This window comes from Capra hircus, chromosome 1, assembly GCF_001704415.2.
Source record: "Capra hircus breed San Clemente chromosome 1, ASM170441v1, whole genome shotgun sequence".
In the NCBI taxonomy this organism is placed as follows: Eukaryota; Metazoa; Chordata; class Mammalia; order Artiodactyla; family Bovidae; genus Capra; species Capra hircus.
Genome location: NC_030808.1, coordinates 64,318,768 through 64,346,449, shown reverse-complemented (window position 1 = coordinate 64,346,449; position 27,682 = coordinate 64,318,768). Strand labels below are relative to the sequence as shown.

At 46.6% G+C, this 27,682-nt stretch overlaps 2 protein-coding genes across 6 annotated transcripts in view; one reads left to right on the top strand and one right to left on the bottom strand.

The window, feature by feature from the left end:
• The window catches only part of GSK3B (glycogen synthase kinase 3 beta), a 217,461-nt gene extending 205,583 nt beyond the window's left edge, over nucleotides 1-11,878 (top strand). For all 5 annotated transcript variants that reach the window (XM_018042977.1, XM_018043204.1, XM_018043122.1 and 2 more), the window contains one exon: nucleotides 6,961-11,878. In XM_018042977.1, coding sequence (XP_017898466.1) covers nucleotides 6,961-7,028 — 68 coding nt within the window. In that variant the 3' untranslated portion in view covers nucleotides 7,029-11,878. The remainder of the gene's footprint in view (nucleotides 1-6,960) is intronic.
• The window catches only part of NR1I2 (nuclear receptor subfamily 1 group I member 2), a gene marked incomplete at its 5' end in the record, with an annotated part of 32,682 nt that continues 19,015 nt past the window's right edge, over nucleotides 14,016-27,682 (bottom strand). The window contains 8 exons of the mRNA XM_005674981.3: nucleotides 14,016-15,315; nucleotides 16,448-16,553; nucleotides 16,902-17,018; nucleotides 17,219-17,361; nucleotides 20,041-20,315; nucleotides 21,190-21,377; nucleotides 22,564-22,697; nucleotides 25,615-25,833. Coding sequence (XP_005675038.2) covers nucleotides 15,171-15,315; nucleotides 16,448-16,553; nucleotides 16,902-17,018; nucleotides 17,219-17,361; nucleotides 20,041-20,315; nucleotides 21,190-21,377; nucleotides 22,564-22,697; nucleotides 25,615-25,833 — 1,327 coding nt within the window. The remainder of the gene's footprint in view (nucleotides 15,316-16,447; nucleotides 16,554-16,901; nucleotides 17,019-17,218; nucleotides 17,362-20,040; nucleotides 20,316-21,189; nucleotides 21,378-22,563; nucleotides 22,698-25,614; nucleotides 25,834-27,682) is intronic.

Here is a 27,682-nt window from a genome sequence, read left to right as displayed (position 1 = left end):
TCACACTCCTTCCTCTCCCCATTTTACACATTTGATCAGACACATTTGGAGGGAGAATGGACAGGACTTGGTGATGCGTTGGCAGGAGTGTAAAAGACCGCAGTGAGAACTTTTGGTTTACCACCTAAGCAACCAGATGGTGCAGTTTCCTCAGTATTGAGACAGCTGCCCATCAAATCCATGACTCAATTATCTAGCAGCTCTTATAGATCTCTAAGACTCTGAAAATAAAACTGTGACTTCTCTCCTGGAAAATATATATATCAGATGTGGAATTCTGTACATAAAAATCTACTCTAGGACAAAAGTTACAGCCTGGTGTACTCTTGGGGGAACCTAATACTTTAGAGCTTTGCCCTTAGTTTCACTATAGGATTGCCCAACTTGTCATTTTTACCTCTGAGGTCATACAGAATAAAATGGGTCTCAATACATGTACAAACTCCCTTTGCCATACCCAGTACCAGAGCCATAGAACCATAGACTCTTCTCAGGATTAGGGGAAAACCAAATGAACAACTGGTGCAATCTTCGTGTCTTAAACAGTTTATCAGGAGCCTACCAAATTTTGTAGAGGAACTTGCTTGGTAGTGCTCTCATTGGCTTGTGAAAATGTATTCATTAGTTATCTACTGCCATGTATCAAGATACCCCCAAATTCAGCAGCTTAACAGTAAACATTTATTATCTCACACAGCTTTTGTGCAGCCTAGCTGTGAAATTCTGGGTGAGGGTTTCTCATGAGGTTGTAGCCAAAATGTTGACCAGGACTGCAGGCATCTGAAGGATTGTTGCCTGGAGTTGGAAGCTTTACTTCCAGGATGACTCATTCCTGTGGGGAGTGAATCTGTGCTGGCATTTGCAGAAGGCCCAGCCCGTCATTGTGTGAACCTCTCTGTAGCACTATACAAGTGTCTAATGTTGTGGCAGCTGGCTTCCCCTAGACCAAGTGATCCAAGGAGGAGAAGGTGGAGGCCACAGTGTCTTTTATGTCCAGACTTTTGGAAGTCACACACCATTATTTCTTTGATATCCTGTGTGTTACATAGGCCGGCCCTATTTATTAGAGGAAGGGATTACACGAGGATATAGATATCAAGAGGTGCATGCCTCATTGAGGCCATCTTGGAGGGTGGCTACCACAGTGTAAAAAGAATGATCTTATCCCTTCTTCCCCCAAAGCTGACTGTTCTCACCTTTCACCCTTAAATCCATCATTGGTTTGTTGGTTTATGGTATATCAGAGGGCTGGTCATGAGCATTGGTTTCTAGGAATGTTGGAAATCAGTAAATAATCTTCCCTAGTGGCTCAGACAGTAAAGTGTCTGCCTACAATGTGGGATATCCAGGTTTGATCCCTGGGTCGGGAAGATTCCCTGGAGAAGGAAATGGCAACCCATTCTTGCCTAGAGAATTCCATGGACAGAGGAACCTTGTAGGCAACAGTCCATGGGGTCACAAAGAGTGAGTGACTGCACTTATAGTTGTTTACAAAACACCTTTATCTCTGTGTATCCTATTCAAACTATTTGAAAATTAGATAATAAAATAACCATACTGGTGATTTTTATTATTATAAATTCACTAATCTATTTTAATGTAATAACCCTTTGGTTAATAGAAGTAGACTCTGTAAATTATATTGGATTATATAGGGGTTAGGTCTGAATAAAAGCCCTCTCTTCTCCCTTTGATAGGAAGTCTTTTCTGCTTGTCTCCTACAGCCCTTAAAGGTAATCATTCTGTTCCTCTGTTCCCTCTGTGCTCTGCTCTCCCAGTTTTGTTACCTCTGTAACCTTGGGCAAATTATATCATTTCTTTGTGCATTCGTTTTTCCCGTTTTCAAAATGAGTGCAACAATTGTGCCTATTTCTTACAGTGTGGGCTGAATGACATGTTTGCCATGCACTTGGTATGGTATCTGACACATTGGTAAGCACCCAGATGTCAGCAGCTGCCATCACTGATGCTGTGGTGATGGTGGTGGTTATTGCAGTCACACTAAATTACACATTTGTGTATTTCTAGATGTCTCTTTTATCTTTCCATTTATTGGACAATTACTAAGCACTTCTTAGGCCTTATTACATAGACGGTAGTATTATCACCATTTTACATATGGGGAAATTGTGGGTAGAGAGGTTAAATAACTTGTTCCATAATCACACAGCTATTAAGTTGTACAATGGAGTTTCATACTTAGTAAATATTTGTGAAAAAACATTTGTGAAATTGGATACGACTTAAGGAAGATAAACAATCTTAGCCTTTTTTAAAATCATAATGCCAGATTTCATCACTTGTATCAGTACATATGTAAAGGGAAGGGAATGAAGAATCAAGATGAGCTTTGTTGCTTTTAAGGAGTTGTTGTTTAGACATAGAGAGCAGACTTGCGGTTGCCTTAGCGGAAGAGGGGAGGGGAGGGAAGGACTGGGAGTTTTGGATTAGCACATGTAAACTCTTTCATAGGACAGACAAACAAGAGGGTCCTCCTGCACAGCGCAGGAAACTATATTCAGTATCCGGTGATTAAACATAGTGGAAAAGAATATTTTTTAAAAAGAATATAAAAAAATAGTTACTATTTAAATGTTTGAAAAGAAAAGTTATAGAAATTTCAGTAAACAAAGTCTAGTGACCGTTTATCAGAATTTTACATTAATGAACATTTAAATTATAGAGGGTCCATGTTAATTCAGATTCAACTCTGTAAACAAATGTACAGAATTGACAGTGGGATCAAAATAAGCATATACCAAGAAGAGCTTTAAAAACATACCTTTGCTGATTCAATAAACCGGACAGTCTGTTGGAGCTACTGTTGAGTTTACGGAAGTTCACATCGTTTTTTTGTTTTGCTTTTCTCCTCCCTATGTTTGTTTTATATCCCTCTGAAAAATAGAGAACTCTATTCTTTTTCTCAGCAAAGACTTTTATAACCTGGTTTTAAGTAGAGTTCATTGCACTGGGCAAAGATTTGGGGGTTATTTTTTGGTTTTGTTTTTGATGAATGAATTCAGTGCTGTGATTTTAGATATCAGGAATAATTTAATCAAAGTAATTAGCTGTTAAAATTTTACTTATCAGATGATTTGGAAATGACTCAAAGAAAAATAAGAGATCATTAAATTACAAACCTGAGGAATATGAATGTCTTAAATTTTATCATTCAGAAGGTGATTTTGTTTCTGATTATATGTCCACTTAAAAGGCTTGTGCTTTTTATTATAATCATTTCAGCAGGTCTTTGGATTTATCCAAGGAAGAGGAGACTAGTTTTGGGAATGTCATAAAGTCATAGGTAATAGCCAATGCAAGGTCATTGGCAGATTAGTAGCTAAATAGGATATTGCCAAAGAGTAATAATGGGCTGGCTGGAAACGTGGATGAGTCCTGGTGAGTGCTGGCCAATAGCTAATGACCAGCATGGCCAGGGGTGTGACAATGCTAGTATGTGTGCTGATAAATTACTGATGACTGGTGGATCTCGAAGACCTGAGGAAGACCGTAATCTGACAGTTTCACCTGTCACCCTTACATGTTAAAAAGGAGAGAGAAGTTCTGTTTGATGACAGTCATGCATAGGCTCTGAGTGCCGTCCAGAGCATGAGAGATGCTGCAATGGCAGGGCTTGTGAGGAGCGTTATGTTCTGACATACGTTCGTGCCTTCCAGGCTTTCTCAGGAGTTTTTAATGCAGCCTGTGCCTAAATTATGAAAACAAACATTTTTCCTGCAGAAGCCTTATAGGAACCTGTGGCCTGAATAGGAATTGATGTTAGGTTATTGAGACACAGAATTTGAATGATCATTGAGAATAAAACTCCTGATAAACAGGGCATGTACAAGAAAAAACAGGGGTTATGAATGAAGTATTAGGTACAGTTACTAACTGGTTAATGTGAGAGACTGTTTACCTGCCTTTGGAACATAGGTTCTACGTTAAATATGATGTATCCTTTCTTGCCACCTGTCCTTGAGCCATACAGATAAATTAATGTGATGCCATGCCATGGGCAATGTGGACCTAATGGATGGACCCTCATGTCATAATGCCTGCACTTACTTGCATGAAAAGAGGATTAGAAGCTGTTTTGAAGGAAATAAAACGAATGGACACAACCATTCATATTAAGAGATGGAAACATTTCTTCCCCAAAGGTTGAGTTAAGTTTAAGGGCAGATTGTTTAAAGGAATAATCAGATACTTTGGAAGGAAGTATAGTTTTTAAAGAGTAGCTATCAAAATGATAAGCTGAGTATCTAATCCTTAAGAGTTCCAGTATTTTAGTCACCTGATGGGAGCAGCTTACTGAAAAAGTCCCTATCGCTGGGAAAGATTAAGGGCAGGAGAAGAGGGTGTCAGAGGATGAGATGGCAAGATGGTATCACCGATCCAGTGGACATGAACTTGGGCAAACTTTAGGAGATGGTGAGGGACAGGGAGGCCTGGTGTGCTGCAGTCCGTGGGGTCGCAGAGTCAGACACAACTGGGCAACTGAACAGCAAGAGTTCCTTAAGCTAGAATTGCTGTGTGTCCTTGGGGTCCGTTTCCTGTTCAGCTAAAAAATTCAAAGTAGAAAGATTCAAGGACCAAATGTTGCATTCTGCCATAAAATTTACTCAGGATACAAGAGAGTTACAGTCTCCAGAGGGAGATAGAACTTCGAGTCTGTTTTGTTGGTGTCACCAGCCTGGATGGCCAAGAGTGGCAGACTTCTAGGATGGTGGCTCTTGGAAGTTGCCCATCTCAGTCAGGCCACCTCTCATCTTGATCAGGGCTTAGTGTGAAGTTTTTGAGAGGAAATTTGCCTAGCCATATATCCCAGTCATGTGTGTAAGACAGATGCAACTTGACTAGCCACTGAAACAGCAGTATGTTGCCTACCCACAATGGAGAGCCAATCTGGACACAGTTAAATACCTTTTTAAATGTTACTGGAGGCTATGAAATATAGTGAAGCTTAAAAAGTATGTGTATTGGGGGGAGGGCGTGGATTAAGTAGTAAAGATATATGTATTCCCAGAGTATTAGGCAAAGTAAGCTCAAGTTCTCTGACGTTTCACTCTAAGATGCTTTATTGAATTGAATAATGAAATTGGTCCTTCAGTGGCTATTTCTTTGCTGGTTGTGTCTTCCATTTCTGTGAATAATGGAGAAGGACTATACTTAGAAAGCAAGCAGTTGAGTTTGGTTTACGCTTAGCACTTCTGCCTATCAACACTGACCCATATTGCTTTCATTGCCTCATTCACCCACTTAAGCAGATGGCATATTATAACACCATTCAGAATTTCTAGCAAGTTTTCCAAGCTGTGCACTGTTCATTTATTTTCAGGTAAGCTGGATTCCAATTGAATATTCATCCTGTGCTAATCCCAGCTATGGCAAGAGCTTTGACAGAAATGTTCTCTGGCATAAGTCTATAGCTTATGCAGAGGCACCATCTTCCCTGCACTGAGACCCATCCAAGGCACATACTTAGATCTATGCAGAAAGAAATTCATATTTCATAGCATTGTTGTTGTCATTCAGTCACTCAGTCGTGTCCGACTGTTTGCGACCCCGTGGACGGCAACATGCCAAGCTTCCCTGTCCTTCACCATCTCCTGGAGCTGAGTCCATCGAGTCAGTGATGGCATCCAACCATCTTCTCTGTTGTCCCCTTCTCCTCTTGCCTTCAGTCTTTCCCAGCACAGGGTCTTTTCCAGTGAGTCAACACTTCACTTCAGGTGGCCAAAGTATTGGAGCTTCAGCTTTAGCATCCGTCCTTCCAATGAATGTTCAGGACTGATTCCTTTAGGATGGACTGGTTTGATCTCCTTGCAGTCCAAGGGACTCTCAAGAGTCTTCTCCAGCACTGCAGTTTAAAAGCATCAATTCTTCAGTGCTCAGCCTTCTATATCTCAACTCTCACATCCATACATGACTACTGGAAAAACTATGACCCATAACTATGACTAGACCTAACTTTGTTGGCAAAGTAACATCTCTGCTTTTTAATATGCTGTTGAGGTTTATCATTTTCTTCCAAGGAGCAAATGTCTTTTAATATCATGGCTGTAGTCACTGTCCACGGTGATTTTGGAGCCAAGAAAAGAAAGTCTGTCACTGTTTGCATTGTTTCCCCATCTCTTTGCCATGAAGTGATGGGACCGGATACCATAATCTTAATTTTTTTGAATGTTGAGTTTTAAGCCAGCTTTTTCACTCTTTTCTTCATCAAGAGGCTCTTTAGTTCCTGTTCACTTTCTGCCATAGGGTGGTGTTATCTGCTTATCTGAGGTTATTGATATTTCTCCCAGCAGTCTTGATTCCAGCTTGTGCTTCATCCAGCCCTGCATTTCGCATGGTGTACTCTGCATATAAGTTAAATAAGCAGGGTGACAATGTATAGCCTTGACGTACTCCTTTCCCAATTTGGAACCAGTCCATTGCTCCATGTCTGGTTCTAACTGTTGCTTCTTGACCTGCATACAGGTTTCCCAGGAGGCAGGTAAGGTGGTCTGGTATTCCCAACTCTTTAAGAATTTTCCACAAGAGACTGAGCCAGACCTGTCTTTGAGTGTCTGAGCGCCTCTTGTGGAGGCACGGGTCAGCAGTGGCCTGCCACAGAGAGAGGGACTCTGGCTACAGCAGACCTGGGAGGTGCAGCATGTGGCATAAATCCTCTTGGAGGAGGTCACCATTAGCCCCACCGTAGACTGCCTAGCAGACAACCCACAAACTGGAGAACAATTATACCAAAGAAGTTCTCTCACTGCTGCAAAAGTTCTAGGGCCCACAACAGATTTCCCAACCTGAGGATCCAGCAGAGGGACTGAAATATCATAGTATTGCCCATATTTAAAACAGCATTCCAGATACAGCGCTCAGTCCACAGTTCAGGCCACGTTCTTTTCTCTCTGGTGTATTACAGCATTGTTCATGCTCTCTCTTCGGGCTTTCAATTTGCAGATGCTAATGCTGGAGACCGTGGACAGACCAATAATGCCGCTTCTGCATCAGCTTCCGACTCCTCCTGAACAGTCCCGAGCAGCCAGCTGCACAGGAACAACCACCAGTTTACTTGAGTGTCACTCAGCAACACTGGTCACGATTCGAAAGAAAATTAAAAAGAAAAAAAAACCCTATTCATTTTAGTGTTCAATTTTTTTTATTATTATTGTTGTTCTTATTTAACCTTGTAAAATATCTATAAATACAAACCAGTTTCATTGTATTCTCACTTGAGGGAGATCCAGGGGGTGGGAGGGGTTGTGGGGAGGGGGAAAGCGGAGCACTAGAACACACAATCTCTCTCCCACGACAATCTTTTTTTATCAAAAGTCTGCTGTTGTATACTTTAAAAACAGGACTCCTGCCTCATGCCCCTTCCACAAAAGAAGACTTTGTTCTGTGCTGAAGTTTTTTTGAACTTTGTTTTCTTTCAAAGTCAAGTGTAAGACTTGGGTATAGTGCACAGCTTGAAATTGGTTGGGAGCTTAGCAGGTGTAACTCATTGGGGACTTAAATGTCACTTGTAAAATTAATCCATATCCTCGGGTACTTGAAGACTTGCCTTTGGCATGTCAATGGCAGGTGTGGCAGACAAAGGAAATGTGTGTCATTTGTAACCCAGGAAGTCAATAAAGTTTGAATCTATATGGGGAAAATTCTTAATTGATGTCAAGGTTTTATTTTACTCTTAATCAGTGCTAGTAGTGAAGAAACTTCTGTAGGTAAAGAAACTTCTGAAGCTGTCAGGGGAGAAGCGTGTGTGCTCTTTGTGTGGGTCTTTGTTTGCCTGACCAAAGGTTCTCTATAAAACTTAGTACAGTTTTAATCTAGTGACCTAGGAGAAGACTGAGAAGGGTGTTGAGCTGGCCACTCTGGCTGCAGAGGTCAAAAGCTGATGAACCTGGAGGAGAAGGGTGGGCCGGGCAGATCTCACCACTGTGAATGAATTTGTCCAGATTTTATTTTCTAAAGTTGCTTCCCTTGGAAAGATACACTTGAGAGGACATCGTAGTTAAATAATGTGAATTGTAACAGTCTACTGGTTTATTTTTCATATTTTTTAATTGCAAATTGAGCTTGCAGAAATTGCCACATTCTGCATATAGTTCTAATTTTAACTCCAAATCCAGAATCTGTATTTAATTTCAGCTTTTTTAACCTCAAGCTTTTTAAATTTTATTTATTGATGCATGTGAGATAGGCCATGATGATTTTAGATGGTAGGAATATTAAAAACTACACATGAAAATGACATAAACAGTCACTTGTACCTGCTGACTTTATAGGAAAGCTGATTATATAAATGTGTGTATATGTGTTATATACATAGATTCAGTACTGCCTTTTGTTTGGGGTTTTTTTGTTTTGTTCTGTCTTTCTGTTTTTGTCCACAATATCAAAATTGACTAGTTGAAGCATGAGGATGTTTCCCCCTACACCTAGTTAAGAGTTTTTGTTTTCTTCATATAATCAGTGAACAGTGTAAGACTCAGTCTCTGTTTTTGAAGAAAAAGCAATATTCCTTGGAAAGCAAGGAGCATTGAAGGATTACGTTGGCAGTAAGGAAATAGATTTTCACAGCTGGTTTGTTTTATATTTTTAAGGTTGACATCTATGTGGGCCTTATATACTCTAAAATGAACCTTAGACACCTTGGTGCTTATGGGCCATTACTTGACCTATGAATCTTTAAGGCACAATCAGTTGTACTTTACATTTAAAGATCACTTGAGTGATGGCCGCCTTTCCCGCCTACCTTCCTTCCCCACACACCTTTCCAAGGTTAGCTGATAACTGTTGGGCTGCAGAGCTGAGCCCCAGACTGTAACCTTTCACCCTCCTTGTTGTCACCTTAGGTCATGTTAGGGGCGTTGCCCTCCAGGTGATTCGGAAGTGGAGTCTCTTGGCATCCCTCACGCAGGTCCCAGCACCCTGTCCTGCTTCTTAACCAAGTGTGTGTGACTCTCCAAGAGAGTCGTACTGCCTGCTGACGTGAACCAGTACCCAGAGAGGCACCTGTGAGCCATCCTGGTTTTCACTCACTGTCTAGCTAAGCTCTTAAGCCACAGAAGGGTTTCTCCAACCTCTGGTTATATCAGAGTTCGTGAGAAAGGAAACACACTCACTCAAACCAAATCAAACAAATTGCATTTTACTTTTCGTAATGAGCTTCTGAGAGCAAATTAAGATTTGAAAGAAGTCTGAATCAAAGTATTTGACAGCATTAATTCTTAAAGGGAATGGCTTTGATAGACCATTTCAGAAAGGGTTGATAAAGAAGCTGGATGGCAGGTCTGTGACAGAGAAGTGGACCTACTTTGAGACCAAACTACCCAGCCAGACATGTGGACACAGACAGTGCTCTGAACTGATATACTTGCTGGAGAATGCAAAAATCTGTGCTTTTAGGAAACACTTCCTGCCGTACATGGGATAAGAGAAGAGAGAAAAGTCAAGTTTTTCTCTCATTTTAATTGTGTATGTGTGAGGGCTGAGGTTCGTGATTTTTCTTTCTCAAGGATCATGGTGGGATCACAGAACTCTTATACAAGTGGGATCCAGGTCTCTGAATAATGTTTTTTGTAAATAATAATAAAAGCTCCTCACCAAATTCAAGCTTGTACATTATATTTTCTTTCAATGTTTTTAAATTTAAGTTCTATTGTTTTGTATGTAAATATGTGGACCCAGGAACTGTTATTAATGAGCAAAAAGTTACTGTTCAGGGCAGTGATTCTGTTTAATAATCAGACAAATTGTAGACGAGCTTTTTAAAGCCATATAGTTTTAACTGTACAGTAGGTACCGGCCTGTATTATTGTAACAATAACTCTAGCAATGTATAGTGTATCTATATAGTTTGGAGTGCCTTCGCTTCCATGTGTTTGTTTTTTCGTTTCTGTTCTTCATTTTGCAGATACTAATTGGTCTCAATATCCATGTCTCCCTGTCCCACCCCCTTCCCTTTGAAATAATGGCTCACTCATAACAGTGTCTTTGCCCCTTCCACAGTTACCATGCTCAGGAGTGGAAAGAGGAAACCATAATCATTTTCATAATCTCATTTCATTCAAGCCCTACCTTTGTTTTGGTTCTGAACATCTGTTTCCTCCTCAGTAGCAGTGACCAGTTCCATTTCATCCAGGGACTTAGTGTAGTGCCAGGGAGCCCTCGAGCCGGAGAATATGGAATAGAGTAGATTTTGCTCGTCTCTTCCCCCAAACCCTAACCATGGGTCTTACAAACAGCAGATTCCGGGAGCCTTCTGCCCTCTCTCTCTCTCTCCATTTCATCTACTTCCCTCCCAAATGAGAGAAAAAAGAGAGAGAGAGAACTGGTTTTTGTAAATCGGTGTTTCTTAATACTTGTATCGGTTTTGATACACGAGTGGTCTAAAATGCTGTGGTGCAATTACTAGCGGCCGCTGCACGATTGCCGCCTGCGCGGTGGGGACTGTTGTTTTCACAAGGGAACTTTCCTCCCCCCTGTCACCTCTACCCCTGTTCAATGAAATGTCATTTTAATTTATCTTTTTAAAAAATCTGTTTCTTACTGTGTGCCCATCATGAAGGCCTTTTTTGAAAGAAAAAAAAATCAAAATTACTTGTTTTGCCTCCAAGTACTCCATATAAGATGTCTCAAGTAGAAGAAAAAAAAAAAAAAAAAACTTTGCCAAACCAAAGCTTGCTATTTTTGAAATATCATGTGTTCATTCCAGCAAGGCAGAAGACTGCACCTTCTTTCCAGCAACATGTTGTGTCCTTTTTTTAAAGTCCTCTTAATTTTTAGACACATATTTTTTATTTGTGTTTTAACAAAGCCTGCCTAACCAGTCATCTTGTCTACACCAATGCAAAGGTTTCTAAGAGGACTATTGTATTCTCTATCCCTGTGGATATAAAGACACTGGCATTTCATTTCTTTTTCCCTTTCCTTTTTAAGGGATTTAACTTTGGAATCTTCCAAAGGAAGTTTGGCCAATGCCAGATCCCCAGGAGCTTGGGGGTTTTTCTTCGTTTTAAACCAAAATTGTATCGGATTTCTTGTTCATGTTAGTTGATCATCTAATCACAGAGTCGAACACTTTCTCCCTTATATCCCTTATATAGAAAAATAAGTATGCTTTACAGTAAAATCTGTCTTTTCTGGTAGAAACCTGAGCCACTGAAAATAAGACAACTAGAAGCAGAGTAGAGCCCCAGACTAAGGTCTGTGTTTGAGAGGCTTTGAAAGTAATCTCTGGGGTTTGGATTATTTTCACAAGGGTTATGACGTTTTATTCAAGTTTGTTGCTCCATTTGCACCTCTGCAATAAAAGCAAAATGACAACCAGTACATAAGGGGTTAACTTGACAAAGTAGACTTCCTTGTGTTAATTTTTAAGTTTCTTTTTTCTTAACTATATCTGTCTACAGGCAGATACAGATAGATGTATGAAAATGTGCTTGCCTGTAAAATTTGCATTCATAAATGTGTTGCCGATGGATCACTTGGGCCTGTACACATACCAATTAGCGTGACCACTTCCATCTTAAAATCAAATCTAAAAAACAAAATTTATTATTATATATATATATATATATAAAGGACTGTGGGTTGTATACAAACTATTGCAAACACTTGTGCAAATCTGTCTTGATATAAAGGAAAAGCAAAATCTGTATAACATTATTACTACTTGAATGCCTCTGTGACTGATTTTTTTTTTCATTTTAAATATAAACTTTTTTGTGAAAAGTATGCTCAATGTTTTTTTTCCCTTTCCCCATTCCCTTGTAAATACATTTCGTTCTATGTGACTTGGTTTGGAAATAGTTAACTGGTACTGTAATTTGCATTAAATAAAAAGTAGGTTAGCCTGGAAATGAAATTAAAATTCACAAGTGTGTGGTCTTTATTTCAGTACCCAACCTTATTTCCTTCACCCTATCTATTTTGCCAATGCATTATGTAGTCACATCACCACTTCATTCCTCGAATTAGAGAAACACAAAGCTGTTAACAAAAGTCAAGATATGAACACTAATTCTCATTCTCTTAAATGATCTTATTCCATTGTATAGCCCCAAGAGGTGCAGCTTCCATCTTGGAAACCTTTGGAGTTGATGTCGAGGAAGCTATGCAAACATTGCTTTGAAAAGAAAGAATACAAGCCTGAAAGGGACAAGTTTTTTAAATGTGTATAAGCTGCTGTCTTTGATTCCTGTGTTCATGGTCTGGTGTAGCTGTTATTTTCTTTTAACTTTCATCCCATTAGTAATGGTCTTTGGGAGTATCTGTGAATTATATGAACACCACAAATAGTGGGGCTGTACCTCCCAGGTAAACCAACACATGTTGTGTTTGAGTCTGCTCATTTCCAATACTGGATGATGTATGTAAACATGTTATGTCTCTTAGTGCAAAAAGAAACATCTTTTTGGGGGGGCTGGCTCACTCCGTCAGGCCTAATCTAAAGGCTAGATATAAAGTCATGTGACTGCTGCTTCAATAAAAACAAATTTATATTGGATAAAGTCTGGTCCTGTATTTATTGTTGTGGTGGTCGGCCTGGCTAATATTTATAAAATAAACACTTTTACCAGTTGCAGGGGTTTGGGGGGAAGGGTGGGTGTCAGCACAAATAGGCAAGATGTCACTTGTGTAATGGGTTAAGGACTTTAAAAGAAGTAGTGATGAACCCGTCCTTTGAGATCATCTCTCAGGTGAGCAGTGACCCTGGGTGCCCATTGAGAAGGATAGTTATGAAAAGGAGCACTCAGGTTGCAACTCCCCTTTGTGGAGAAGTCTGAAGTGAACAAAAGCAATGGGGTGTTCACCCCTCTCTCGGGTGCAGGACTATTTCACCCACTCACTAGCACCTTCAGGTTTAGGAGGGTTGCGGTTATGTTAAGGGGAAGACTGAAGCTGTCATGGAAAACGGTAAGATGAAGCCCACGAGTTGTCACAGGCTGTGAAGGAATGGTCCATTAAGTGTATGTTTCTCCTCTCAGAAAAGAGAGAACACAATGGGCATTCTCACGAGTTGTTGATATCCAAGCTTGAACTGGATCCTTAAAGTCCAGACCAGGTAGAGATTGGTGGCAGAGTGGCTCTGACTTAATGGAGCCAGAAGGTAAGCAGTAACTTAACTTGGGCTTCTCTCCTGAGCTTTGGAGACTGACTCCATCCTCACCTGACTGAGGCAAGACCTAGAAAAAGAATGGGAGTCTCAGGGATGCCTAGAAACTGATGCTAAGTTCTACTGCTCAAGAGCTCAGTGAAGGTAGTAACAGGGAAATCCAAACATTCAAGAGCAGGAAAGTTGACTTTGGCTCCTAGCCCTGTAAACGACATCCACAAAGCTGCTGAAAGGAAGACTGCTGTGTGAGCTCTTTGGTGCACCTAACCTTGAACCTTAACTACACTTGGACTACACTTAGTTTTTATAATATGTGTCATCCATACGTACATATCAATTCAATGTATGTGAAACTGCCCGGGTATTTTTAAAATCAATACTGGGAGATGGGTGTTTCTACATCCCGCCTTAATCACCTTGCTGTTACCTTACCATAGTCTACACTTAACCATTTCAGACTCTTGAGTGAATGGCACACTCAAAATTATTTCAGTGGGAAAGAAGAGACGTATATGGTACAGGAATATATTTATATTTCTAAATGAGTATAATTAGACACAATTACTGGGGGCAAAATCTGCAATGTGTTTGGAAAGAAGAACTCCTTTTCCCTCAGATTCTTTTCTAAAAATTAGTGTGTTCTACATCGCCTTGATGCAGAAGAGGCTGGGGAATCTGGAGGGGTGACAGAGAATATGTTTGTTTGCTTTGATGTATAGTCTTAATGACAAGTTCTCCAAGTGTGATCTTGAAAAATGGTAAAAGTGAATATGTTCCTTAATATTCAGTTAACTTGTAGCTTCATTTGCATAAAAACATTAGTCATTTAAAATTACTACATTTTGAATGATATGTAAAGTTTTTATATGGAATAATTATTTTTATGAACAAGCCAAGTTAAATAATGCATTTTTTATGTTCTCACACCAAAAGTCTTCAGATATGTAAAGGGCAACAGTAAAATATGTATTATAAAAATAGAAATATATACAAATATATTTCTCTTTCACCATCCCCATATTTCTTTTTCCCCCCCGAAAGGAAGGCCAAAAAAGTTTAAATCTCTAACCAAAAGTTATTTAAGTCCTCTTGCCCTGATTTGACATTAAACATAGGATCATATATGATAAGCCTGGTTCTTAGGTATGGGATGCCCATAATTTGTGAAAAATACAGAAACATTTTTACTCAAAATGGTTACAAAGGAAAGGCTGTCATACTCTTTAGCTTTGAAAACATGTGTAAACAGGAACACATTTATTAACTGCTGTCCGTATAGCCTCACCACGGAGTCCTCAGTGTTCCAGTCTCAGGAGGAACCAGTCCCAGTTCAGTTGTGAAGCTGACCTGCATCAAGTCACATAGCCCCATCAAGGTCAGGATCCATGTCTGAGTCAGCGTGTGCTCCCCACAGCAGGTAGCGTATTGTCTGTGTGTAATGATGTGTTTTCATGAATGGAGACAGGATGAGGGAAGAATAAACAGAAGCGGCTTTGACAAGCTTGTGACACTGAGTGCAGGCCTTCTGGCCTCTCTCTAAAGGACTCCCTCAACTCTAATGCACCTGCATTAGCGCACACAGGCCTGGAACTCACAGAGCAACTTGGGACTAGAGGTTGTGGGTTGGGAATGGGTGGCAAGTGGGAGAGGAGGGGTAGCAGATGAAGCAGTGAAAAAACCCAAGAAGCTAATGAACTTGGATGTGGGCACAGACCCTCAAATGCCCAGCCCCAGGCGTCCTATCCCCTCTCCCACCATGACACTAGATGCCCAGACCCAGGGCCCCTTCTAAGGGGAGAGGAGTGCCTTGCCTCTCTAAGGGCCCGACCTAGGGGCCAGCACAGTCTCCATGTAAGGCACTTGGGCTTGGCTCTCCCCAGACCGAGCTGGGGGCTGAGGAACGCTAGCCCGCCATCATCACAGCTGTCTCTCTGAGACCCCTGGGGAGGCAGGGCCTGTCTGTCACTGTCAGCGTCCGTCTGTCTAGCCCCAGGAATGGTGGCTCCGGCTCCGAGGGCCCCAGCTCTGCCTGCCCTGGGGTGGCCAGTCAGCCATTTGTGGTGCTGAAGAGCTCCTGCATGAGTGGGGTGGCGAAGGGGTGAACGTCATGGATGCGCAGTAGCTGCTGGGTGTGCTCGGCGCTGATGCTGCGGAGCTCGGTGAGTATGGCCATGATCTTCAGGAACAAGAACCTGCCGGCCAATCAGGGGAACAGTTGGCAGTACAGCCTGCCCTGCCCCCACCCACCAAAGCTGGAGCCCCTCTGAAACTGCACATGTTTGAGGGTTTTCATCTCAGGACCTCTCAGGTAAGCCAAGAGACAAGGCTCAGCTGAATTCCTTAAGCTTCCACGGCAGTCTGTGGACAAGGGTGCAGAGCAGCCTGGCACCACTGAGGTGTGGACCACTCTCCCCACCCACATCTCCTCCTCCGGGCTTCAGTCTCCTCACACAGGGACATCATGGGGAAACAGGCATTCCAGACACTGCATGAACAGGTCAGTTTAGGGGGATCCTCACTGCCATGGCTAATGAATGGGCATCAGGACCAAGGGGAGAAGCCGTGGAGGTGGGGGCTGCAGGCAGCAATCCCTCCCTGAATCTAGCCTGGGATCCAGTGTCTGAGACACACCTCATGCCTCAGGTTCCCCACGATGCCTCATGGCTCCATACAGGGGAGGACTGAGCAAAGCAAGACACCCAGCATCCCATGAAGCCAAGCTCAAAAGCCAGCCTCAGCAGGCCAAGTAAGGACTCGAGGTTTTACGTTCGCGCAAGCACACCCAGCGCTGGCCTTCCCTGGTCACGGCCCAGGCTCGGTACTGGGTCACAAGGGCTGCTGGGGCCCAGTGAATAGGGTGGGAGCCCCTGCCTGGCCAAGCCCTGAATAAGCAGCCGTCCTCCCTTGGGTGACCAGGTCCAAGGAGTTTCCTCCCCTGTTACCTGGAGTTTGTCCTGGGAGGTGGTTAGGCAGTTAGTGCTCCAGGGTGTGGGCCGTAGACTTGACCGGCAAGGACCTTCCTCCGACCCCACCTGTCTGGCTGTGGGCCCCGGAGTCAGCCACCCCTGAGCCTCCAGTCCCTGGCAGGATATGGTAGCACTTGCTGCATGGGGCTGTTTTCAGGATTAAATATGATGTGCATGTAAACTGCTTGGCACCAGGGCTGGCTCTTCTCAACAAATAGTAGTTCTAGTTGACTGGCTGGAGACCTCAATGAAGGCCACAAAACAGGGCCCCAAAGCCCTGGTAATCAGAGGCTGCCTCAGGACAAGCAGGGCCCTGGGGGCAGGGCTCACACCCTCACCCTCCCTGCTTGCGGCTCACCTGTGGGCGGGCTGGGGCCGGTTGAACTCGATGTAGGCCTTCAGGGTCATGGCGAACTGTTCCTGTAGCTGGTCTACCACGAGGCGCTGCACCACACCTGGGCGGTCTGGTGGGGAGGGGAAGGCCACGGGGGCCAAGATAGGCTTGGTCCATCCCAGAGGGGATAAATGGCTAGCCAACCACCTTCCAGAGCCAAGGATTCCCAGGCAAGGAAGTGAGAGGGTTGCTAAGAGGGCTTTGCATCACCCCTCTGACTCTGGGAGCAAAGAGCTGCAGTCCCCTTCCTGGCTGAGCAGTGAGTGGAAGGCAAGGCCATCAGTTGGGAACCTTCCCTGGGGAAAGCAAAGGAAGGAATGCTGCCCCCGCCCTTGGCTGAAGCTGATGGGGTGTGAGCAAGCCTGGGAGAATAAGGGAGGGGCAAGGGGAAGCCAGGCAAGGCAGATGTGGCTCTCACCTGGAGAGAAAAGGGAGATGGCCTGCATAAGCACGTACTCCTCCTTATGCAGCTGCAGCTTCTTCAGCATATAGTGGAATTTCAGCACAGGCTCCAGGAGAAGCTGCTGGAAGCCACCTGTGGGTGGGTGCAGGCTGGAGGGGCCACTTCTCAGGGAGCTGACCCAGGACTCAGATTTCCCTCACCAAGGCCCCCTTTCCCATGGCCCGATCTCCTGCACTGCGATCCCAGGACCCACGGATCCTGGTATGGCTCCTCTCCTCCCTCCAGGTTGTTTTCCCACCCTCTGGCAGGACAAACAGGCATCTCTCAGGCACCTGCAGGGTCTTCCACGCAGTAGGACAGCCGACCGCACTCCCAGGTCCTGGTCTCTGCATTGAACACCGTGTTGAATCTCAGCTGGCACAACTCAAAGGCGGCCCCCTTCAGCAGGGAGATCTGGTCCTCTATGGGCAGGTCCCTGGCAGCAAGGATAAGGAGGGGATGCTGGCTTCCAAGGAAGCTGCCACAGGCCCGCACCCACTCCTGTAATCCTGAATCAGGGTAGGGGTGGCGAAGAGAAGAGGTGGGATGGGTCCTGCCCCTGAGCACGATTGCAGTAGCCTTCGAATTGCCTCCACTCTCTCCCGCTCACAATCCAGCAAGCAGATTCCTCCTCACTGCCACCTTCAGGGCCCCTGCCACCTTCAGGGACTCTCCACTGCTGATGTGGCTGGGTGTCTGGGCCCCTTACAGCCCAGCCCCATCTCCTCCAGCTCCCTGCACAGCCTGGGTTCCTGGTCCCCGGCTTCATACTTTCTGCCTAGGTTTCCCCATTTGGAATGATTACGCCTTTGAAGTAAAGTGTTGTTAGTCGCTCAGTCATGTCTCTTTTGCAACCCCATAGACTGTAGCCCACCAGGCTCCTCTGTGGATGGAATTCTCCAGGTAAGAATACTGGAGTGGGTAGTCATTCCCTTCTCCGGGGGATCCTCCCAATCCAGGGATCGAACACAGGTCTCCTGCACTGTAGGCAGATTCTTTACTGTTGAGCACCAGGGAAGCCCTTTAGTTTCACTTAAGTAAATCCTGCTAGTCCTTCAGGCCAAGCAGTCCCTATGCCTCCTAGAGGTCTTTCCAGAGTGCAGTCCTGCAGGTGCCTCCAGCGTGAGTGCCATGCAGCAGGGCAGTCTGCTTCCTGCTGTCTGTTTTGAATGAGCCATGTCTGCTGTTTCCAGGCAGGCTGAGTGCCCCGAACCCCACCCCCAGCACTGAGCACAGGCCCGGCCACAGTGGCCTGTGTTAGACTGACACAGTGACTTCCCCACCTGAGTGCTGTGCTGCGCTTAGTCACTCAGTCATGTCTGATGCTCTGCGACCCCATGGATTGTAGCCCACCAGGCCCCCCTGTCCGTGGGGATTCTCCAGGCAAGAACACTGGAGTGGGTTGCCATGCCTTCCTCCAGGGAATCTTCCCAATCCAGGGATCAAACCCGCATTGCAGGTAGATTCTTTACCGTCTGAGCCACCAGGGAAGCCCTCCCTACCTGAAAGCCCCCCCCCACCAACACGCCCCACTAATGGAGGCATTCTACCTAAAAGCCCAGGAGGGAATCCTTGAGGAGGACCTGTGCCTGGCTTTGGTCTCCTCAGGCATTTAGCCTCTTCTTTTAGATCTGCAATGTTGAGCCACAAATGCCACAAAGTTGATCTTTTCCTTCTGTGTCCCCCCCAGTCCCCTGCCCAGGACCTGGCAGGGGGCCAGCTCTGAAGGCTGTATGCTTCCAAAGCTGGCCTCTCTGATTAACTGAGATCCTGTGCACCTGCCTTAACCTCGGTGAACCTCAGTTTTCTATCTGTGGAATGAAGGTGAGAGTAACACCTGCCTCCTGGAGTGGTTGCGCTCAAAGCTGATCGTCACAAGAAATGAGTGCCCTCCCACCCTGGTGGTAAGTCCTGGGTCATCGGATGGTCAAGGGGGATCTGCTGGGTCCATGGGTGAAAGTGAGTCCCTCTCCCTGCTCCCTTCACCTACTTTGCCACAATCTGAACCCCACTCCAGCCTGTGACAACCCTCACTCCAGTAAATAAGTCCTGCATGTTACCCACAGGGGAACCCATGGGCTCCTGGAAAAAAACCTGCCCTCTGCCAGCGGATGGAGTCAGGGCTCCTTGTGTGATTCAGTTCCACCTGCCCAGGCCTGGCCTGGTGGGCCTGACCCCAGGGAAGACATGCCCGGTGCTGCCTGTCACTGTGACAGGCTCCCTATTGTGGGGCTGTGGTTGCCACCACACCAGTAGGGCCCAGAGCTTTTCAGTCACCCCAGTTGCCCGGTGGTTGTTGCCTACATGCCTAGTTGGGGAGTCCCTGCCCATTGTCCTCCTTCTCAGCCTTCTCTAGCGGCAGACTGCTGGCGACACAGCATCTCTTCCTAGCCGTCTTCTTCTCTCTGTGGGCCTCCTTCCTTTTCCTTCCAACTCTTCCATTGCTCTTGAGCTATCAACTTGTGACTCCCACCCCTTGGCAGGAAAATGGGGAAGGGGCATCACTCTCTGAACATCCACATGTATGTGCTGAATGCTCTTCCAGAGGTTTTCTTATTTCACTTAACAGCCCTGCAAGGCAGGCATCATTAGCCCCAGTCTAGCAGATGAGGCTGGAGAAGCCAATGGCACCCCACTCCAGTACTCTTGCCTGGAAAATCCTACGGTGGAGGAGCCTGGCGGGCTGCAGTCCATGGGGTCACTAAGAGTTGGACACAACTGAGCAACTTTACTTTCACTTTTCACTTTCATGCATTGGAGAAGGAAATGGCAACCCACTCCAGTGTTCTTGCCTGGAGAATCCCCAGGACGGGGGAGCCTGGTGAACTGCCATCTATGGGGTCGCACAGAGTCAGACACGACTGAAGCGACTTAGCCGCAGCAGATAAGGCAGCTGAGCCACAGGTTAGATAGCAGGCCGCAGTCAGAAAGCTAATGAGCCACATGGACAGAGAGGGCGCCACTCCCCCACACGACCAGGTGCCCTGGGGGCAGAGGTAAAGGAGTGTCTTTAGGCACCAGTGTCTCCAAATGCAGAGCAGTCCATCCCAGACCCTCTGAACCTGCTGGCTGCACCCTGCTCCTTTCCACACCGTCCACCCAGCCCGTGTCCTACCTGAAACAGGAGATGACCTTGGCAAAGTTGATGATGCCTTTGAACATGTAGGTGGACACGTCAGCGATGTGGGGCAACAGGGAGAAGATCTCTTTCCCGCCATTGTCAGCTGGGGGCTTGTAATTCCAGACGCTGCCGTCCTCCCCCCGCAGCTGCAAGGAGAGCTTCACTGAACATAGCTCTTCCCTGATCTTTCTCCACTTGGCGGCTTCTTCCCTGGACTGAATCTGCAGCGGCTCTGGATTCTGGGGGCCACTACTGAGCACATCTGGCAGCTGGGGCATGAGCCGGAAGTGGGAGAGGAGAGAGGAGAGACAGAATATATATTCTCCCAAACAGGAATTTCCCCTCGGCCCAGACAGGCGCACGCGACCACAGCTGCTCCCTGAGAGGACGCACCGTGGCCGGCGTGTCCAGCCCCCACCCTGCCCACCACCCCACCCCCACACAGAGCGCTGGTTTCTTCTCTTCTCTTGGGTGGATCTCTGACTTCACGATCCCTCACATTCCTGCCTGGTCAGAGATGGGTTCGCTTCCTGCTTTGGTGGAAGGTGAGGGGGCCTCCATCGAGGGGTGTGTCCCGAGTGTCCCTGAACTTGCACTCAGGAAACTCAGAAAAGGATCTGAGAGCTGGAGATGGAAAGAACAGACTCTGGGGGCCACTGGCTACCAAGTCTGTGAGCTGGGTGGGTCATGAGATGCCTGTGAGCGCAGGTGAAAAGGGGCACTGGGGTCAGACAAGCTGCCATTGCTGAGGTCACTGAAGTTTCCTGGATCAGTGAAACCAGTGCACAAATGCCATGTCCCCTCTGCGTCTGAATGCCAGCAACCCTGGTGCAACTCAGCTGTCCGTAACTCCACTGCTGACTCAGACTCCATTTCTACAGGCTGTAGAAGGAGAGAGCAGAGTGTCTCAGACCTGAGCATGAGTTAGAATCACCTGAGGGGTCTTGTCATAGCACAGACTGCTGGGCCCTGCCCTCAAAGGTTCTGATTCAGGGGTGAACTGAGGATCTGTATTTCTAATAAGTTCCCAGGTGCCGCTGCTTCTCCTGAGAGTCCAGGGGCCGCTCTTCAAGAATCCCTGGGAAAGAGACTGGGGTTCTGAGGAGCAAGCACAGGAGCAGAGCCATCTCGAAAGCTTCATACCCGGAAATTCTTGAAATGAATGAAGGTGCTGTCAAAGGTGTTCATCTGGGCAGTCGTCAGCTCCCGGATCATCATTAGCTGCTCTTCAGTCAGACCCTTGGCTCCAGGGGGCTGAGTTTCAGTCCGTTCTCTCTTCTTCCTCCTGATCAAGGCCCGTCTCTGCTCCACAGCTGCATCGGACATGATCACTGCAAAGACAGCCAGGAGCAGACTCAGGCAGCAGCAGGGGATGGGGACAGCCTGGTGACAAAAATCCTGCCCTTTTCCAGACAGTCAAAGACTCTGGGCTCCTCTGGAGAAACCCTTGCGGGGAAGGACGGGTGTGCTGCCTATGACCGTGGAGTTCAAGACAACTCCGTGGAACAGTGGTTATTGCTCCGGCTTCTGGATCTTAAGGCACCAGGCTTCACTGACGGCTTTGCCGCTTTGTAGTGGTGACCTTGATGGGCTTCTTCACCTCTCTTTCCTTCCTGGTAAGCTGGAGTGACGGTGCTCACCTCACACTGCCCTTAGCATGAGACGCTGCATGGGAAGTGCCTAATATAACTGCTTCTATGTCACAGTTGTTTCATAAATGCACCTGATGATTTGTTTCTGGTGTATCAGATACCGTTAAGACTCCCGAGAGTCCCCCAAGATCTCTGGGCCTCGGAGAGCGGGGCTACTGCTTAGCAAGAGGTATCTTCTCCAGCCACTTCCTATGTAGCCTGGGGCTTTAAGGTCATCCATGGATTTCTGGAGCCCACTTGTGTGTGCAGAGCAGAGCTCTGGGGGAGGGGGTCCTGGTAGGGAGGGGACAACAGGCACAGCTCGTCTGCAGGAAAGGCTCTCTGCCAATGCCCAGGGAACCTGGCCCCTTAAAGGTTGCCCAAGGTCTCGCATCCCTCTGTAACTGTTGGAGAGAAATACACCTTGGAAACTTCCAGCCTTTTCCCATGCTCTTTAATCTCAGAGTCCCTGGGAACACAATTATACCAAAGATGGACAGGGGAATTGAGATCCCTTCTGTCACTGGCTGCACACAATTCCTTGAGGATGCTGGGTCTGGGCCACTGGTAGAAGGTGCAGGTCAAGCACACCATGAGTCTCCAACTTCTCGTTCCCAATTCAGCTCCCCTGATTTGGCTAAAACAGTCATGAAGGGCACAACACGAATCATGCGAGCGCAACTGAGGGCAGAGTGGGGTACGACCCTGGCCAGAGAGGATCAGGCCTCCAAGAACAGAGAATGGCGATAACGCTCCACTTCTCCAGTCCCTCCAGGACAGGCCGGGGACCTCAGGTTGCTGTCTGCCCCTGTGTGCACGCGCACATGGATGCTCTCGCACACACGTGGCTCGCATGCCCATTCCCGCTCCCGCGGCCTTTGCTCACTCTCTTTCCTCATGCCGCTCTCCAGGCACTTGCGAAGGCGGCAGGCCTGGCATTGACGCCGGGTCTTCCGGGTGATCTCACAGGTGCCCTTCCGGAAGGGGCACCGGGGCCGGGCATTGCGTTTCATGGCCCTTCTGCAAGAGGACAGAGAGCAGAAGATAGGACGCGTTGCGTACCCTGGCTTCTTGTCCGCCCCTGACATGGACACTGGTCACACTCTCTGTGGGCTCTGCCTTTGCCTGAGTTGGGTGGGGTTCAAAGGAAAGGTACAGACCAGGGCTCTTCAGGCTTCTGTGGGCACCCAGAGGCCTCCAAGCCTGCTGGAGAAGGGGAGCTGGGTACTAGACTCAGCCTCCACATGGGAGGCGGATGCTGCTCAGGGCCTGCACCGGAGCTGCTTCGTGGGAGGCTTCAGCACCCTGAGGCCCGTACCCTCTCCCCTTCTTTTTCCTAATGCCCAGGAACCCCAGGAGAACTGGACCAAGTCTCTGTGGAGGTGGCTTCTTCCTGGATTTCTCCTTGGAAGAGGGGACTGGAGGAAATCTGGCCCCGGGTGTGTAAGAAACATAAGCCTCCTGCCTTCCCCAGTCCCCAATCTAGATTGGGAGGTCAGAGGACACGTACGCTACAGGAAACTTTCTACCTCACTGGAAAAAGGCTTCGCCTTGCTGACTGCCGCAGGGGAACAGGGAGGCTCAGAGCCCCATAATGGTGGAGTGTCTGGGCGCTGTATCCTCGTGTCCCCAGACAGCTGCGCCAGATGGGAGACAAGGTGGTAAATTCCTGCTAGAGACCCCAGCACACACACATGCTCCCCCACAGCCCAGCCATCCTGCACTTCACCAGAAAACCCAGTCAGTGGGCCCCTAACTTTATCCCCCTGTCCCGAGTTTTCACAGCTGAATGCTGCTGCTGCTAAGTCACTTCAGTGGTGTCCGACTCTGTGCAACCCCATAGACGCAGCCCACCAGGCTCCCCCATCCCCGGGATTCTCCAGGCAAAAACACTGGAGTGGGTTGCCATGTCCTTCTCCAATGCATGAAAGTGAAAAGTGCAAGTGAATTTGCTCAGTCCTGTCCGACTCTTAGCGACCCCATGGACTGCAGCCCACCAGGCTCCTCCTTCTATGGGATTTTCCAGGCAAGAGTACGGGAGTGGGGTGCCATTGCCTTCTCCGTTCACAGCTGAATAGATGGAAACTAATTCTTCTTTGGATCTAGCCTCTGGCTCTGATCCAGCAGTGTGGAAAATGAAAAATGGACAGGTGTGGCTACTGAGTGGACCCTTGGGGCTAATCCGGGAGACCTAAGGCCAGGAGCCAGACAGCCAGGGGGCATATTTCTCAGGCCCCATCCCCTCCCCTGCTGGGTAAGAGACCCCTGGTAACTGAGGGAAGGAGCCCACGTTTATCAGCCATACTGTGGATTGGATGCAGGGCTACAGATTGTGCAGAGCTTTGCAAACTTAGTTCTTAGAACCCTACGAAATTCATTTGGTCATCTGCCTGGCACAGATGAGGAAACGGAGTCTGTGAGAAGACACCGCTCGCTGTCCTCAGGTAGAGGACAGGCTGAAGTTTGAATTCAGGTCTGCCTGATACCAGGATCCAAGCTCTGACCCCTACAGTGAGCCACAGGGAGAATCCAGGTCTGGCTCAGGCGCCCTTCCTCCTCTGTGTGACCTCATTGGTGGATGCCCAGCTCAGGGATCTGTCTGGGGCTCTTTGCTAGTGACCAGTTCCAGAGCTGTCTGGGGCTCTGGTCTAGGTGATGTGAATTGAAGGGTCTTCTGGGAAAGATTTCTTTCCTCTTAGAAGACAAGAGGGGCCTTTCTATTCCTCAGCTGAGCCCTGTGGTTCCCAGCCTGAACCCCTGGCACTTTGCTGCCCTCAGTGGAGCAGGCAGGGTAGCCACTCTCTGATGGCAGAAGAGGAAAAAGGACTGACTGCTGGGCTCACCAACGCCTTGAAGGCCTCGGACTTCTAGATGTGAGAGGTGACATGTTCTCCTTGTTGTTCAGCACCGTGAGTGGAGAGTTGTTGCTCGTAGCTTCGCACAGGCTAACAGCACCCCACGTGGATGTTCGTTTCTCCCTGGAGCATGAGGGCTTCCTGAGCTGACCTCATGCCTGGGACCTCAAACTTGACCCCATCGGCTCCTAAACCAGGGTTTCTTCACTCTGGTCAGGAGTCGGGGCGGGGGTGGATGGGTCCTGGGCTGCTGCAGTGCATTACTGGGTTCCTCCTGGCCTGGACACCCCACTGTGGGTTTTCTCCTACACCCAACTGTCTGGCAGCCCAGCTTTGATGGGACTGCAAGCTGGACCTTGGTGCTGGGGTCCATTTCCATTTAAATGTCCAGCCATCAGGAGGAACTCTGCAGAGGTCAAGTCAGCTGGCTGTCAGAATGCACGAGGGGCCCAAGTGTGCCCCTGCAGCGGGAGCTGCCCTCCACACACCTGGCCCTCCCTTCTTTCCTGGCTGGCTTCTCCTCCTCTTCGTCTGAGCCTGCACTGAGCAGTGTCATTGTTCTTTCGTCAGCTGAACCACGTGACCTTTCTATTCGAGCCTGTCTTGCTATGAGCTGGGACTTTTAGTCCTTAATATTTTGGATCTCTGTTTGTAGGTGAGCTGGTTTGTCATATTCTTTGCTTATTTTATGCCATTCTTTATTTAACACCGCTCCTTAAGAGTGATTTGAACTCTTTAATTTTGTGGATTTTCAAATTCTTTCTCCTCTTTTACTGACTCACTTGCTGTATTTGCTATTTTATTCAAGAGCACATGGAGAAACAAAGGGAGATCTTAATGAAAAGGGGCCTTTCCTGAGTAGAGTGGGAAAATAGAAGATGAAGATTTCCTCTCAGATGTTAATGGTTCTCCTGAGACTAATTAGGAGGCCTTTGGATGGGCCACCAGCCCACACTCTGAACCTGGGCCTCTGAAGCTGACTCCCTGAGATGGTACCCAGGAAACTAGTGGCAGAGCCCCAGTTAGATGTGACCCATTTTGTCAGAGGTAGCAGGTGGGTGAAAGTTGATAGGTAACTCTACCTGAAAAAGCCCTTGCATCCTTCACATGTCATGACATTGAAGTGATAACCAGTGGCCTTGTCCCCACATACACGGCAGATCTGGGGACCCTCTTCTTCCTCGTCTGTGCCAAGGATGGGATTTGTAGATGCAGAGTCAGCTTCTCCACAGTGCACGAGGTCAGCATGGTTCCACTGTTCTTCACGGCCCACCTCCAGCTTTGCTTCTGAGCCTCTTGGACTAGAAGTGAGAACACCACAGAGCATGAGAACCCTGGACGGGGGTGTGCTGAGGCAGCCGCAGTGTGCATCTCTCCTGTTTGGTTTTGTGGACACAAGAGCTGACTTTCCATAGAAGAAATGGGGGTAGAGGACTAGAGCTAGAGAGAAAGATGTTAGCGTGATATTTGTGTTCAATAAAAGGGCCCTGGAGTAAAACACATGGACGAAGAACATAGAGGAAGAAATGAGAAGGAAAAAGAAAGGAGTCTCTGGGTTGGACCAAAGAATGAATACTTGGATAGACTCAGATTAGGAGGCCATGAGCTGGTCACAGGCCTGAATGCGGGGAAGTCCGTGGGACAGGACACTTGTTCTGGAATTGAGGAGACCCAAAGAACTGGCCCTTCAAGTGTGTTGTGGCCCAGACTCCCAGAGAGAACTGGAAAGGCTGAGCAGAAAACCTGTTTTCAATTGCGTAAATAAGCAGATGAGGAGAGAGAGAGAGGAGCCAGGCTCACGGGCAGAGAGAGAATACCCAGGTCCCAGTCAAGCTGAGGGGTAAATGAGTCAAGAACTCACACCCACTCACAGAGCTGTACTCTAGATGTCCTCTCCAGGCAACTTTCACCTGGAGGGTGTGACTTTAGTTCTACTTGGGAGTAGGCATAGCGGATGGTGGGCAGACACTGGAAACTGCCCTATTCACTGCTCTTCCCCAAAGACTCTCTAGGCCACCACACCACATTTCAACACACAAATTTCTGTTTTTGAACAGCATAACAGATGAGAGCTGAGCATTTCACATATAAGAATGAATTAGAAATTAATCTGTTCCATGACCCTGACCCTTCAGAAAACTGCAAATAAAATAGACTGACTGGAAACTTGAACTGACCAGGTATGTGGAAATTTTTTCTGATTTTTTTGAATTATAATTCTGACCTCATACAGGCTTGCAGGAAAAAAAAATGTATATACTTTGTGTGTCCAGAAAAGCCACAAGGAATTTGATTGTAGGTTGTTAGTGTTCCTAGACATCCACAGAAGCAGAATTAATCCTCCCCACCCCCCCCACCTCACCCCATAGAGGAACTCACCTTCCACCTGGACACAAAGAATCACACAAGTAATTTTCAAGGAATATGAGCAAAAACTCAGAATCATGAATAAAAAGCTAACATGGCACCATGAGCAGGAGACAGTGAAAACAACTTACAGCAGGATTAGATCCGCAAAGATGCCTGAATTATCAAGCAAAGAATGTTTGAATTAATAGTAGAAGAGGCTGACAATCAAAGAAAGAGAAAAAGCCTGTGAAACAACTGACCAATCAGATTTGTAAAATGAATAAAAACTGACCATAAAATCTGAACAAACAGCTATATAAACCAATGATAACAATGCTTGGGAGTTGAAAAGAAAAGCAACACACAGCTAAAACATGAAAAACATGTAAGTCAGAAGATGGATGATCACAATGAAAGTTTTCTAAGGTTCAATATTGTTGAGGGAGGAGAAAGATAATAAATCAGATTTTAATTAGTAAAGTGTGCCTGTTAAGATTCCTGAAGTTTTTCAGTTGCTCGATCATATCAAACTCTTTGTGACTCTGTAGACTGTAGTCCACCAGACTCGTCTGTCCGAGGAATTCTCCAAGCAAGAATACTGGAGTAGGTAGCCATTCCTGTCTCCAGGGGATCTTCCCAACTCAGGGACTGAAACTGCATAAGATCCCTAAAAGTCTGGAAATAGAATGCGTAGCTTAAAAGCTCCTAGAAAGGGAAAAAATGGAAGAATAAAGAAAAGTCCAACCATAGAGAGAAGAGAAACTGAAATAGCATGATGGAAAGAGCAAATATATTGATAAT